Source organism: Punica granatum, chromosome 1, assembly GCF_007655135.1.
Source record: "Punica granatum isolate Tunisia-2019 chromosome 1, ASM765513v2, whole genome shotgun sequence".
In the NCBI taxonomy this organism is placed as follows: Eukaryota; Viridiplantae; Streptophyta; class Magnoliopsida; order Myrtales; family Lythraceae; genus Punica; species Punica granatum.
Genome location: NC_045127.1, coordinates 42,218,504 through 42,232,111, shown reverse-complemented (window position 1 = coordinate 42,232,111; position 13,608 = coordinate 42,218,504). Strand labels below are relative to the sequence as shown.

Here is a 13,608-nt window from a genome sequence, read left to right as displayed (position 1 = left end):
ATAGATTTTGAGTCTACTTAATGAAAAATATAATACCGTGATAGATTTAAAAAGAATGTAAAGTATGAAATATTTTTAATAAATTTAAAAGTATGAAATAGATTTGGAAAAAAAGGAGATAAAAACTTCAAATATAAAATATATGCCAGCGTAACTATCGGGTCACAAGATTATATATATTATTGAGACTTCCCACTGCCGCCCCGACAATTTTCCTTGATTCCCTTCCGATTCACCTCAAAGACTTTCCCTGGCAGAGTTCGTCGTCTCTTTCCATCCTTCCTTCCCTCTCTAGCTCCCTAGGGTTTATCCTCCTCCTCCTCCTCCTCTCGTTGCAGAAGCCCTCATCGCCACTTCATGCTCCCGATAACCCCCCTCCTCATCTTCGCCGGATTCGTTTGATTGTCCCCCTGTAGTTCGATCTCCTACTTTGTTTACCTATCGCTGTTCGAATTTCGGGGGTCTGGGGTTTCTTCTCCGAGAGATATGTACATATCATCCTCACCGCACGTCGTCTCTATCATGCTATGTGAGAATCTCCGCGTCTTCGGCCCTGGTTTGAATCCGTTCTCTCCGTATTGCGTCGCCCATCACTGCACTGTCGCCGGTTCTTCCCGCTAATTGCGAAGCACCCCTTCCTTTGCCTCTTCTGTTTGATCATCGGTTCGGATTGGTGTCAGAGGATCATGTAAATTCGTGGTCTTGGTCGATTAGTTGTGGTTACTTCTCGAGAATCTATCCGCCTTTGCAGACTCTGGTGTTCTTCTTCATAAGGATTGGTTGATCGAGCTGCTGCCTTCTAGGGCTATAGGGATTTCGGGCACATCGATTGTTATAGTATCGATTCCAATATTTGGATATGATAATTATGCCGCAAGAGGATATTCGTCCGTTACGGAGGAGCCTTTCGCTGACGAGAAGGCGCTTGCTTAGGAGCGGGTCTGATAGGGATGACAGGGGATGGACTCTGCTGCATATCGTCGCCCGAAGAGGCGATCTGAAACAGGTAATTCAACTGTTAATTGTTGGTCCTGTGTGCTGAAGCTTGGACTCTATATGTGTACGGTTCAATGATGTTGTTATTGGCTTTCTGACACGTTAAACAGTGTCCTAACCCCATATTGTTAATAGTACCCGCGCTTGTTTACAGACGCGTATATATATGATTGATTGTGATTATAAGAGACCTAGATTGATCGATGATGATGTTTCCAGTATGGAAGAGAATGGGTTAATGTATAGGATTGGCATGCATTAAGTTGGCAGATTTCTGAGTTATGGATAGGATAAAGGGCATTATGGGGGACCATATTGATTGAAATTTCTTAAGGATTATAGTGAAATATAAATAATGCATCTGGATATCAGGATCAAATTGTTGAATTTATGGATTCAGCGATATCACTGATTTATACCACGTGGGCAGTTATTCGACACAAAAGTCAAATAGTTATTGCTTAATCTGTTTAACTTTTCTTTGAAAAGTTCAAAACCAGATTGATGACATTTGTGCTTTGAGATATATTGCTGATGGTAACTCTGTATACAGCCCAAACCTTTTTGCTTGTGAGAGATTTTGTTTTTTCCAAATTTTATGCGAATTCCACTAGATAGTGGCTTGCTATGTGAATTAACAAAACTGCTCGTATTGGTAATTGGTGGTTTTTTTTCCAAGTTTTTGAAGAGTATTGGTTTTGTCATTTTTTTCAAATTCAATTGAGACATGGGGAGTACTTAATCGACCCTCTCTCTGTGAGTGTGCTTGTCCTGGTAATTGAGTATGCTTTGTTTAATTCTTCTATGGAATGCTATTTGGAGTTTCACTGAATACTGAATCAGGCTGATATTTTTTTTTCTTGGAACAGGTTAAGCGCCTGCTTGATGAAGGAATGGATGTGAATGTCCCTGCATGGGGCCCCAAATCGAAAGGTTTTACACCTCTCCACCTTGCCGCTGAGGGTGGTCATCTCGAGGTCATGGATGAATTACTTGAGCGTGGTGCGAACATTGATGCTAGAACTAAGGGTGCCTGTGGCTGTAAGTTAAATTCTAGTCTCTACCAAAGCAAGTAGGAGGAAAATTTTTTATGTTTTAAATATTGAATGAACCCCTATCTTACACCATTGGAGCTTGATTTTGTTTCTTGGTCAATCTAAGTAACCTTGTGACCATATTGCGGAAAATTTCATATACGTACCAAGGAATACTGTTGCATCATCCCATTGCTTCTTGAATATGTCTATGAGCTAACTTTAGGGATCTTTTAAGATCTCGATCATATGTTACCTGTATCGAGGAACTCCTGAAAGACAATGCTCAGTGAACAATTTTTTGTTGATTCCTTTTCTGACGAATTGCTGATGGCCTTTTTTAATGCGTGTGAACTCAGGGACGCCGCTCCACAGTGCAGCTAAAGAGAGGAAAAGGGAAGCTGTCAAGTTCCTGGTAGAGAATGGGGCCTTCCTGCCTGAGGACATGAATGATTGTAGATTTAACCCGCCACTGCACTACTGCTCGGGTCTCGAATGGGCTTACGAGGAGATGAAGCGTCTTCAGCTGGAGAACTCATCTTCAAGCGAGGTCTCCTCCAGCTCTGAGAGCTAAATGGCTTTTGCAAGCTCCTCTACACTTCCTCGCCTGGTGTCTTTAAAGATTACACATCCCGAAGACCTGTTCATCTGCTTCTATCTTGTCCAAGTCATCTTGCAATATATTTCCTTGTTGAGCGTCCGGTCTCCCGTCGTAGCTGAGTTGAGTCTAAGCAGTTCTGTCGTACAACTCGTGTCATAAGTCCATGTCATGTCAGATACCTTGAAGAGTTGGCGGCCTTGTTATTAGAATCATATCAGTGACCCATATGGGATGGGTTCAGTGTTGGATGAATGTATCAAGCCATGTATTTACATCTTCAGACACTGATCTTACTCGTTAACGAGTCATGACGTTAATCCGCCTACTTAATTTATGAATGGCAATGGTAATTATGCCATTCTAAGCAGACCACAATAGATGCCCATCCCCGCTTCCAATTCACCTTTGACACGGCAGACAGATGATATCTTTGGGTGCCAGTTAATTTCCGGCGCAACCTCTTTCATTTTGAGGAGCTTGAAACAGTATTCACTGCAGATTCAAAATCAAGTTTCTTGTGGGTGACGGAAATCAATGTACCCAACCTGCCTAAAAGTTGCAAGCTCCCATGTGGTTGATTCAATTAAGAAGTCTAGCTAATTGCCCTTTGAGTTGCACCAAAAATTGGCACTAAATTAGTTCAATTTTCTATTCGGTAGAATCGAGCTAGACTCGAGAACCCTCTTTTTCGTGCGAGTTATCAGAGTCAGCCGTAAGAGCTAACCTCTCCCGCCCATGAAAAATAGAATGAAGTTTTAACTGTATTAGAGTTGAGACAAACGGTATACAACACTGTAAAATGAAGCTGCTTCCATTATTATTATATCTCTTTTCTCTACATATTAGTAAAAAAGTCAGCAGTTTCGGATCTACAACACTAAATGAAGCTACTCCCATTACTATGATAACTCTTTTCTCTACATAGTAGTAAAAGAATTAGTAGTTTCGTATTCTTGAGAATAGGGGTTAGTGTGGGTTAGATGGCTAAACTTACACTACGAATGTGGCAACAATCGAACTTTGGGAGGCCAAGAACATGTTCCTGGACGGAATTTGAAAATTGCAATTTCCAGGTGTTGGACTCAGCTTATTAGAACCTAGAGCCGATAGTTGCTGCTAAATCTTCACCTTGGTGAAAAAGAACTGCAGTGTCTCTTAACTATGGCAGTCTCCTGGGAATCGCATTGTCTCGGCCCTCGAGTCTTAGGAATGTCTCATAGTAATAGTCCTTTCATTCTGATCTCAACGTCTCACTGCTGGTGAATTAGCAGCTGCCTTCTCCTTCATGGCTTCCTTTTCAAGTTTCTTCTTCTCAGCTTCCACCTGTCTCTCATTCTCCTCGCGGGACTTATTGAACATCTTAACGAACACGACCAAGATTTGTGTCACTGTAAGACACAATAAATGCCCATATACAGGAATTAGCAATTTGTTGAGAAGGAAGCTCATATGACGTTGAAACATAGAACATAACTGCCACCTAACACGTAAAACAGCATCTATATTTAACAGAATGGACATATATAACTCCATGGGAGTACACTGAAGCCTCATATTTCCATGCAATAAACAAATCAACGATGCTTTTCAAATCATGGGAAACTTGCTAGGTGAGATATAATTGTGTTTGGTTTTAGAGTTGAGTAGAGTTGAGTTTTTATTTAATTGGTTTGTAATGATTGTGTTATTGAATTATGAGAAAAAAGTGTGAAAAATAATGAATAGTTGAGAGAATTTAGTATTAAAAATTGAATTGAATGGTTTAAAAATTAAGGAAAAGGGAAAAGTAATCCTTGTGTTGTTGAATTGCCGATAAGTGGAGTAGAGTTCCAAAAATTTGTGAAACCAACGGGCATCCAGGTACTTCGTTATGCCTAAGAGTCTCCAAATTAAACAAAAGTACCCCCCGGTACCACACTCCAAATGTGGAAATACATACAGAAACAAATTCATGAGATAGTACAAATTCTAAATCTCAATGCAACATTCTTCTAAAATAAACATATTATTAGGATAGAGAAGCACAATAAGCTAGTGAGATGATACGCATGCAAAAATATGAAATAGATAACCAAACCTTGCTCGAAGGGACACCGAGCTGGATCCTCTCCGAAGTACTGACACAATGAATCTGCATTTCTTCCCTGCAAAGGCATCGTGTTTAGCATACAACACAGCAGCAGCTTGCAGATAAAATCTAGAAAAGAAGAATCCTACAAGAAGAACCCACCACTTCCGAGTACAAAGATATGAGTGACCTCACTTCAGCTTCAGCAGTATCGAGGAAACCTTTCAGTGCCTGGAATAGAGAAACAAAGAGCAATCATACAAGGAAAAATACAGTACCTATTCATATTCCATCATTGCAATTTTTGCTGTTTAACCCACTAGAAATGCTGAAAACTCAAACTTGAATCATTGTTTATTTAGGGGCTTTTATGCTATTTGTGCAGTGAAAACCTGAAATTCTCTTATTGTCTGTGATTATGACCGTCACCAATCTTACCATGTTTCATCAATAAAAATTAAAATGTTACATCATCATGCTATTTCTCGCCCGAGTATCATCAGACAATTTTAGAAGGCTGTCTAATTAAATCCAATTGCCGAACCTGTTGATCAAATTCCAATTACGAAAATCAGATTTGAGACAGCTTCATTATAGCATACACTTAGACCAAACAATTAACACAAAAGTACCTCGTGCAGGCCCTGATTTAGAGCATTGCCCAAGGTGAGAATTGTCTGCATTATCTGACGCAATTTTGCTGATTCCTTTACCTGCAATGCACAACATAAAGATTGAATGTAAGCCAAAAGGGCAAAAATAAAACAAATAAATAGACGAAAATGGGGGGGAAACAAAAAAAGACAGAAAAGGCATATACTATAAATACATGTAGAATCACACTTTTAGAAAGCACGCTGCACCGGCCTGTTTCCCGGATCCCAACCAGTTCTTGCTCATTGTCCCCCACCCCCATCCTCCACTGTTGTTGTTTTTTTGCCCCCTGAATACCCCTTTCCCCTAATTTACGGATTTATATATATATATATATATATCTTTAATTTCGGTATTATAATCTGATGGGACCTATTGACCTGATTGAACCCAAAGCTTGCTAGTCCGAAGGCTGGTCTGCATCCAAAAAATATGTGCCAAAGAATTGCAAACAGAAAGTGAAACCTTCAATTTGTACCTCTCTAGTTGCATCATTTATAGTACTGAGGTTATGCCTCAAGTCATTCACCTGAAAAAGGTTAGCCTGTAAGCATCATATAATCTGTAGAGTAACCTCCAAAGATCTATTGGACCAGGAAAGATAAAAATTACTTATGAATAAAATATCACGAGAGAGATAGATAAGTAGAGTATACCTGTGAGGAAAAAGTGATCCTGAAAGCAAACACGCGTAATTTAGATTCCACCCGTGGAACCTTCATTAGCTCCATGAAAAACTGAAACATTGGAAATCAATTTCAGCTATCAAAAATCTAAATGCTATTATCACTTCATATAGGTGGTATTTGATTTTCATAGGACCTGCTCACACTTCCCAAGTGATTCCTTGTCCCCCGTGTAATTCTGAAACCAAAGATTACCAAAAAGATATTCATTAGAGAAGAAGGATTGCATACTGTATTCGTTTTGTCAAAAGATAGTCTCTTTATTTCTCTTGCAACAGAGTTGGAGTTCGATTGAGTGCGGTAGAGTACCTTTAGAGTCTCCATTTCTTCTTTTGTGGGGCAGAACTTGATGAGGTTCTCGACCTGATCAATGTCCAAAGCCGAAGAATCCAAAGCCAGAACCGCATTCTGAAATCATACAGTCTTTAGGACAAGATGAATTGCAGGAAATGTCTAACACAATAGCAGCAGTAATGGTGGCTACTCAACTAAATAAACAATGAACTAGAAATTACGCTTTAAGAAAGAGCATAGTATACAAGGTATGTATACATGTTAGTGGACTTCCCAGATGCACATGCAGAATCATATCTACAACAAAAAATGAAGCCAACTTCATCACACATATATGCATTTCAACAGTTTCATTTGTCCCGATCAACAAGATAAATCAGAACCATAGCACTAAAGCCTTGTCCGGTGCCATCCACATAATTCTTCTATTCTAGATTTAAAAGAAAAGGGCTTTTGGAGAAAGTTTCACTTTAAAAATTGTACATTCAAACAATGAAATTTTTTTTAATCAAACTCTGAAAGCTGGTGTCATTGCTGTGATGCAGAGAAGTACATAGTAAGTCAAGAATAAAACAGACAAATCCAACAAAGCAATAATCTTGGGAAAGTACTATATAGAGCAGTTAAAGGAAAGAATACTTACAAGCATATCAGGCAAAGGAATTTTATCTTTGAGAGCATTATTTCACAATTATAGGCTCTACGCAAGTCAACCTGGTAGAAGAAATCAGAAAGTAAATACTGACACCTGAATAATATAGCAATGTACAGTATGAATATTTATTATATATGACAAGGAACCTAACAACAATAAACTCAAGTAGAATGCTTTGAAGGAGCCGAGGACACTCTTTTACTAAATGAATGTAACACATGTTCATATAATCTACAGATTCTCTCTTTCAAAGGTCAAGAGGGGAAAAATATTTGTTCCTTCCCTTCCGGTTCCAATTCATACAATGAGTTGTGATTTTGAAGTAAGCTTGGCATCTACATGTATACAGGCGGTAGTGCGCCCCTCTACAAATTCATTTAAGTTTTTGATTTTTCGGCCATCTAACTAAAACATATCTGAGCAAATAGAATACCAAAAAAAGATTATAAGGACTGCGACTTGTGAGGCTCACCAATTGTACTTTCTCAGGTTTGTTGATGTTAGAACGTCGACCTCCACCTTTATTGATCCCGCTGCCATCTGAAGTGGCTGCTGAAAACAGACTTTCCAGCTCTGATATATCAATCTCTGGTGCCCTATTAAAGTTATTTCATCCCATGACATCAGAAAAACATCATCCAGAAACATTTCTTCCGTGACATATTGAGTACGTATTGAGTAATGGCACACCTGGACTGATTGTCTTGCTTTTGAGAGTCCGCCCATAGACTTCCCTGCATTGCGCGTGTCACTTTTACCCAGTGCAATGGTTTTAGAGAGGCTTTCTTAGGTGCCATTGCAGTCCCAACAACACTAGCTCGACTTTTACTGTGGCTTATCAAACCAGGTCTTCCCTTGCCTACAGATGGAGGGGGAGGAGGTGGTGCACTTGGCCCTTTGGATCCTGGTGGTGGAGGGGGAGCACCAGGAAGTTTTGGTGGAGCGGGTGGCGGAGGTGGACCTGGCCGGCCAGGTCCTGACTGATGGGGGTGGAGGACGTGGTGCTTTTGGCACACTGGCTGGCATGAGAAGGGACAAGGGAAGGGGGGAGAGGTGGAGGCAGGGGAGGTGGCCCACGAGTAGTACCATTACTAGCAGATGAACTGGAATTGGATGTCGATGGAGGTGGCGGTGGAGGAGGTGGAGGTGGAGGTGGTCCTTGCAGTTTGGAACTAAGGGGCGGCGGCGGTGGTGGCGGAGGTGGTGCAGGTCGCATAGGTGAACCTGAAAGTGGACGGCAAGCAGTTAAGGAAGTGGAGGTTGGAGGTGGAGGTGGAGGTGGAGGTGGAGGTGGAGGTGGAGGTGGAGGTGGCGGTGGCGGTGGTTTAGGGCCTCTCAAAGAAGCAGCAGGCATGGGTGGCGGAGGCGGAGGTGGTTTCAAAGAAGCTGGTTTGGGGGGAGGTAATGGAGGAGGTGGAGGTGGAGGTGGAGGTCTTTGCAAAGAAATACTTGAAGATGGTGGAGGAGGTGGTGGGGGTGGGGGTGGCGCTGGACGCGACAACGTTGGGGATGATTTAAGTGATGCAGACGAAAGAGGGGGAGATATTGACTGTGGTTCAGGAACTTTACCAGACATGAAAGAAGGTGGGGGTGGGGGGGGGGGTGGGGGTGTGGGGGTGGGGGGTGGAGGGGGAGTTTGGGAGGGTTGTTGAAACAAGGAAGAAGAGGAAGGTGAGGGAGCTGAAGAAGAAACTTCAGGAGGTGTCCTGTCATTAACAGAAGGTTGCTCATAAGAACTACTGGAAATATAGGGAGGTGGTGGTGGTGCCCGTGCCGGTGCTTTTATAGCAGTAGTCATAGGAGGGGGGGGGTGGTGGAGGAGGTGGTGGAGGCAGGTGGGTCTGGGGGGAGACAGAATTTGAAGGCAATGGAGGAGGAGGCGGGGGAGGCGATGGTTGTTTGTAGACTGTAGTTGGTGCAAGTGATTCTAAATTGAATGAATCAGTAACTGGAAGCTCATCAGGGGAGGGTTCTTGATCAGCATATGGCCCACCCATTTTCTCTGATCCTCGATCAAGAAGTTCCATGGTCGATTTGGCATCAAGTGAATCTTCACCCTCAAAAGTTGTAGGCTTGTCAGGCTTTGTTGGATCCATTGGATTATTGGGAAACTCAGATGCTTCGTCAGAACTATCTGCCGCACTGGATGCATTGGTTTCTTCCTCTGAATCGATAGGAGATGTGTATAGGCTCACCTTCTTTTGCAACCTTGACAGTTCTTTCACATCATTTAGGACTGAAAGCTGTTTAAGCAACCAAAGGGCAGCATCATCACCATTATCAACCCACTCAACGCCACTAAAGAGTTCCTGAACCCTAGAGAAAGCTTCAATTGGTAATCCACCTTTCTCCTCGCCATTTAATATGGTAATGGGGGCTCTCTGTGGAGAGATACTCTCAACATCCCCAAACAGAACCTGAGGTAAAAAAATCTTCATATTAATATGACTTCAAAAGTCAAAAGGTGAAGGAAAAAAAAAAAGAGTAAGAAATTTGGATATAATACAACACATTCACGACACTTATCATGTCAGACTGAAAAGGTTAATGAAAGGATCATGTATAGATTGCTTGACTCGAAGCTTGTGCTTATTATTTCACACAGTTTCAATTTTCCGAAGTAATATCTTCTAACACGTTCAATTTACCATCTATTTTCTTTCTTCAGGAAAAAAAAAATTGAAACACTAGTTCATGTGTTTCCATCATAATATTTTGTAAAATGTAATCCAGCATTTTTCTTTTTAACTTGGAATGAAAAATTGGAGAATTTCTCTTGGCTACAAGAAAAAACCTTGGTCTTCTTTCCATTGCTAACATCTGTTGCTTTAGCATGTTATATTATGCAGAAATACAATCCAACCATCAAACATTCACCTCTGCACGAAATCCTTTAGGATACCGCTCCTTTGAGTCCCAAAGAATATCCAAGTTATCGGAATTCAGCATCAATATGTTTGATCGGATGAAAGCAGTGCTGAACATAACCCGGAACATCATAACTTCCCTTTCTGAATCTGCATCCAAATGGACACACTCCAACACGACATCTCCTTGGACTAAACATTGGATGTCAATCTTAATCACATCGCAATCTGCCTGTAACAAACCATTACAACAACTGAGGCGAATAATAGAGGGAAAATCCAAAAGCAAATGCATGACAGGGAGTTCGAAAACAAGAAGTTCCGATGCTCCTCACTGAAGGAAACATCTCTCAAGGTGCAGTCCCAACATGGTTTTCTCTTTTTTCCGGGTTATCAAGAAATGAAAACAAAGAACAGGGTAATAGGTCTGGATGGTCAGGGAAAATCAGGGCAGCTTGGCCTTTTCTTGAAAGTACAATAAGATAAGGCAATAAAATCCCATTGCACTTTAGAAGATAGGGTTTTTTTATCAAAATATCAAAGCTGTCTCAAGTTTTGAAAGAAATTGAGCAGAAAAAAGAGAACTATATATGCGTCATTCACCCAGGACAACAGAAGATTGAGACGGCTCTTAGAAACCAAAGAAAATCAATTGCTTTATCAGATAAGACTTAGAAATCTCACCTGGCAATAATGCCGTAGGACTTTCTTTGCCTTGGACATAGAGTAGAGCATCTGCGTTGAAAGCCCACCTCTGCTCAGAAGATTCCTTCCAAAATACGAATGACCGGCCGGCAACCATTATGGGAATCAAAGCTTGGAATGGACCGCAAAATCAGACAATCCAAAGACAAGGCCCGCTCTGGAGGTGGCCATTGAGGACCCATATTCCTCTTGGCTATGTACTGAAGGTAACGGAGTTGAGAAGGCAACGGATTGAGGGGCGATAAGAGTTGCAGAAAACCCCTTGGGAGCCTCTCGATGGACAATCTCGAGAGTCTTCTTCTCTCCGTGGAATTTCCTAAAAATCAAGAAACCCGCGAGCAGAAATGACAGGAGGGGCCACCCTCCTCTCTCGCAGTGCAGGAGGACGACATTCTGGTGGTTCCCAAGAGAGAGCCAGCTCTCGCAGACTCGAAGAAAATGCTGAACCAAAGAGAGAGGGAGCAGGGGACAGCCCTCATACTGACGAGGATAGTCCACGACAGTAACATCATACTGGCACAGAATTTCCGCCAACTGACTCCGCTTCTCTCCCTCCCGGAAATTGAATGCAAGAAATGCGGAGTCTGGGAATTCTTCGTGTAATTCTGTTATGATCTCGTGCAGGTAAATCTCGTACATGTCATTGGGCAACACTTCAGTAGAAAAACAGGAATCGAAAACTGCATAAGCACAAAAAACAAAAGGCAGGTCAGTATATTATTCAATAATCTATCAGATTGCATCAGAAGTAAGCTGGTAGAAGAAAAAAGCGAGAATGGAGGGTTTACCATAAACTCTTTCGACAAACTCAAGCAGCCCATCAGGGGGTCTTCTGTGGAAGAATCTACTGAACAGTGAGTCTAGGTTCATCTCTGCGACCCAATTCTTTCTACCACATTGAATAAGCGCCTGAACCGAATTCAAGGATTCAACCCCCCAAAAAAAAAAATTCAGTTCAAAATTCCCCTTCCTCTTCACATAGTCAGTTCAACATTTCCATACAAGAATGCAACGAATAACAAAGAAAGAGCTCAAAAACAAATAATTAGCAACCCATTAACCCTAACATCCAGAGAATTGATTAATTCAAACTCAAAATGGCAACCCGCCCACATAATACCAAGAAATGTTAACACAGTCCACGACAGACAACCTCAGGAAGAACCAAAGATTGAGCTGAAACTGAGAACTTCGCAGGCGATTAACGCGTAAAAATGCAACAGAAATCCAGATGAACTGCGCGAAAGAGTAAAAATTCTCATATTGAGGCGAACCTGGAGCGAGGAAAGGAGTGAAGGGTTTGGGCAAGATGAGGGCGCGAAGTGAAGGCGACGAACAGACTGACATTCAGCGCACCGGAAGTCTCTCTCAGGCAGGGGAGTGCTTCCGAGCTCTGCTCCTCTCTATCAAATTTTGAACTTTGAATTTGAGAGGATGGAAAGAAGAGGAGAAGAGGAGATGAGAGGAACAGTAACGATTTTGATTTTGATTTTGATGTTTGATTTTCCTTTTTTTGAATACTTTCCATTTTTTTTGTGAGTCTAGGTTCATCTCTGCGACCCATTCTTTCTACCACATTGAATAAGCGCCTGAACCGAATTCAAGGATTCAACCCCCAAAAAAAAAAATTCAGTTCAAAATTCCCCTTCCTCTTCACATAGTCAGTTCAACATTTCCATACAAGAATGCAACGAATAACAAAGAAAGAGCTCAAAAACAAATAATTAGCAACCCATTAACCCTAACATCCAGAGAATTGATTAATTCAAACTCAAAATGGCAACCCGCCCACATAATACCAAGAAATGTTAACACAGTCCACGACAGACAACCTCAGGAAGAACCAAAGATTGAGCTGAAACTGAGAACTTCGCAGGCGATTAACGCGTAAAAATGCAACAGAAATCCAGATGAACTGCGCGAAAGAGTAAAAATTCTCATATTGAGGCGAACCTGGAGCGAGGAAAGGAGTGAAGGGTTTGGGCAAGATGAGGGCGCGAAGTGAAGGCGACGAACAGACTGACATTCAGCGCACCGGAAGTCTCTCTCAGGCAGGGGAGTGCTTCCGAGCTCTGCTCCTCTCTATCAAATTTTGAACTTTGAATTTGAGAGGATGGAAAGAAGAGGAGAAGAGGAGATGAGAGGAACAGTAACGATTTTGATTTTGATTTTGATGTTTGATTTTTCCTTTTTTGAATACTTTCCATTTTTTATTTTTTATTTTCAATTTTCTTAATCTCTGCTGAAATTCTTTCCGTTTTACTGGGCAATAAATAATATATTGCTCTCTGATTTGATGCCTAATCTTGGGCCCTATTCAGAGGCCCATCCTCTGGAAGTTGTGCCCATTGTGGCCCAAACGTTTATGCCATCTCAAGCCCAACCATGGCATTGGCCCAACGCCTCGACCTGGACCGTTTTCACTTCACCAAGCTTCTGGAGCAAAAGAGGTGATATCGATCGGAGGAAGTTGATAAGCATCTGGAACAAACGAGGTTGCAACGATCGGAGGAAGTTGATGAGTGAATTTGGGATCAAGGCCGCAGTCATGGGGCTGGTGATTCCAATCTTGAAGGGCTAGAAGTTGATTTGGTGCTTGTAGACTGCGTTCTAGTAACCTTGACCATGGTCAAGCACCCAAACGAGGATGTGACTTGCGCTAATGGGGACAAGGTATCCTAACCATGGCACGTATCACAAGCCAATGGTGTTGAACACATCGGCACATGTGGTTACAAATTTGTGACATAGTGTAATTTTAAATAAAATATTGTCTTGTGAGACAGTGGCACGTGTTGTATTTCTTATACACAAGACTTTCTTCTTACCTTTTTAATGGGGCTTAATACCGTGTTTTCTGAGTGACTTTGTTTGTCGAGGTATTTCTTTTTTGGTTATGATTTCCTGTCATCTATTTTTTTTTTAGTCAAGTGGGAAATGTTTTAGGTGATATATATATTTAGATTTATTTCGACATATCGTGGGGATTTTAAATTTATATATACGAGAGGGAATCTCGTATCAACACAGTTACTGGGAAATGACCTT

General features: G+C 41.5%; 2 protein-coding genes across 2 annotated transcripts; one reads left to right on the top strand and one right to left on the bottom strand.

Moving 5' to 3' along the window:
• Positions 1 to 200: 200 nt before the first annotated feature.
• LOC116192487 (phytochrome-interacting ankyrin-repeat protein 2-like) lies at positions 201 to 2,995 on the top strand. The gene is made up of 3 exons (XM_031521047.1): positions 201 to 1,006; positions 1,866 to 2,037; positions 2,390 to 2,995. Exons 1-3 carry the CDS (start codon positions 860 to 862, stop codon positions 2,602 to 2,604), a joined length of 534 nt encoding a protein of 177 aa, XP_031376907.1. The 5' UTR covers positions 201 to 859; the 3' UTR covers positions 2,605 to 2,995.
• Positions 2,996 to 3,416: 421 nt separating this feature from the next.
• LOC116206299 (formin-like protein 14) lies at positions 3,417 to 12,055 on the bottom strand. The gene is given in 20 exon segments (XM_031539130.1): positions 3,417 to 4,019; positions 4,709 to 4,775; positions 4,862 to 4,948; positions 5,332 to 5,412; positions 5,832 to 5,882; positions 6,010 to 6,090; positions 6,176 to 6,217; positions 6,349 to 6,447; positions 6,977 to 7,002; positions 7,005 to 7,047; positions 7,461 to 7,584; positions 7,679 to 7,968; positions 8,013 to 8,786; positions 8,788 to 9,405; positions 9,866 to 10,087; positions 10,540 to 10,634; positions 10,637 to 10,820; positions 10,822 to 11,240; positions 11,349 to 11,469; positions 11,835 to 12,055. Coding segments are annotated over 19 exon segments (3,531 nt in total). The 5' UTR covers positions 11,431 to 11,469; positions 11,835 to 12,055; the 3' UTR covers positions 3,417 to 3,873.
• Between the last annotated feature and the right edge of the window lie 1,553 nt (positions 12,056 to 13,608).